Source organism: Cynoglossus semilaevis, chromosome 1 (genome assembly GCF_000523025.1).
Source record: "Cynoglossus semilaevis isolate Cse_v1.0 chromosome 1, Cse_v1.0, whole genome shotgun sequence".
NCBI classification, from domain to species: domain Eukaryota; kingdom Metazoa; phylum Chordata; class Actinopteri; order Pleuronectiformes; family Cynoglossidae; genus Cynoglossus; species Cynoglossus semilaevis.
This window is the reverse complement of record NC_024307.1, coordinates 14,126,290-14,127,861: the sequence shown is the minus strand read 5'-3', so window position 1 is coordinate 14,127,861 and position 1,572 is coordinate 14,126,290. Positions and strand designations below refer to the sequence as shown.

The window sequence follows — 1,572 nt, the reverse complement described above, 5'->3', positions numbered from 1 at the left end:
TAATTAGGTGACCATGTGATGATATAGACACAAAATTAAACCTGCAAAATTGAAAAAGAACACATTAAATATTTGTTATTTTGTTTTTCAATTGTCACGTATGTCGTGTAATTTACCAAATTATTATTGTTTAAATTAAAGAAGACCAAAAAAATGTTGAGAGATCATAAGATTTATTAAAATAATTTAAAGTTCAGCCTTTTTACAAAGAGTTCCTTACAAAACTTTTTCCTTTACTTTACCTTAAAATGTAATAATTATCTACAAAATTGACATTTAAGAAAATTTTCATTTAAGAATACTGGTGCCCAATAAAACACTTGTGTTTTCGTGTTGTGAAGCAGAAATAATAATGGCTCGGTGCCCAATAAAACACTTGTGTTGTGAAGCAGAAATAATAATGGCTCCGACGAGAGTCTTACCGTTCAGCCATGTCTTGGAGCTGCTCAGATGGAACAGGAACTCCATTTACTGCTCTGTCTCTATGGATCTGATGGAAGGTTTGCCTGTGGGATTCCAGGCTTTTCAACACTTCCTGCAGAGTTGAACCATGAGATTACATTTACTACAACTTTCCATTGTTCTATAGGATGCTATGTACTTTAAAGTCCTCCACTGTTACCCTGTGCTGCTCTAGTTTTCTATGTAGAATGTTGGCAGTCTCGTCATGTGCATGCTGGATGGATATGTCCTCTCTGAGAGCCATTTCTGCCCTGTGGAGCCAGGCTCCGATCACTCCCAGGGGACCAGGCAAAGACTTGTCCAGATGGATGTGCCAGTCCAGCAGCTGTGATTGACAACCAAGAGACAAAAACCCATCACTCTTACTTATCAAGATCACAGCGGTTTAATCATATTCATCTTCTGTCAGTCTCCAAGTGTCCACAGAAGAAAGCCTTCTCTGTTCGACACTCCTCCCTTCTGAATAAACTCTAATGACCTTCAGTGAACTTTAATTGGCAGTGACTAAATAGGCAAAGACAAGCTGTGTCTCTTTAGGTCCAACACCACACTCACCCTGGCAGAGACACGCTCCCAGGCCTGTTTGACCAGAGCCTGGTCCACAGACAGTTTGCAATCTCGGTTCACAGGCTGCAGCAGCGGCTCAGTTTGTTTCTTCTTCATTTCATACTGTACACGAAAGCTCTTGAATGCCTGCAGGAGAAAATGAATCAAAGTAAAGAGTGTGTATTTCTCTGCAGCATTTCATTAGTCACATACGTCTCTCAGTCATAAACTGCTGGCACAGCTGAGAAACCTGAGGTTGAAAAAGAGAAACCAGCAGTTCAATACATACTGTAGAGCATCGATACTGCTCCCTGAGCTGACATTCTCATCGGAAAAGAACAAGTAATTCCGGGACTGACTCACATGATATTTGTCGGTGAGGTTTCCATCTGCCCCCTGGGCACGCAGCACATCTCTTTCCAGCTGATCTAGAAACACCTTCAGTTCCCTGAGCATCTTCCTCTCCTCCCTCTGCAACAACCACATTTACAAGAACACTCCGTTTTATAAATGCACGTAGGGCAAGGAACACAACCCCAAACTGACACATCAGGACTACGCTGC

The 1,572-nt window shown here is 41.5% G+C and overlaps 1 protein-coding gene across 1 annotated transcript in view; it reads right to left on the bottom strand.

Moving 5' to 3' along the window:
• The window catches only part of LOC112487732 (nesprin-1-like), a gene marked incomplete at its 3' end in the record, with an annotated part of 26,395 nt that overhangs the window by 9,789 nt on the left and 15,034 nt on the right, over window positions 1-1,572 (bottom strand). Inside the window, 6 exon segments of the mRNA XM_025060075.1 lie at window position 1; window positions 3-41; window positions 423-535; window positions 623-787; window positions 1,018-1,155; window positions 1,372-1,479. The exon segment at window position 1 is cut by the window's left edge and continues 126 nt beyond it. Coding sequence (XP_024915843.1) covers window position 1; window positions 3-41; window positions 423-535; window positions 623-787; window positions 1,018-1,155; window positions 1,372-1,479 — 564 coding nt within the window.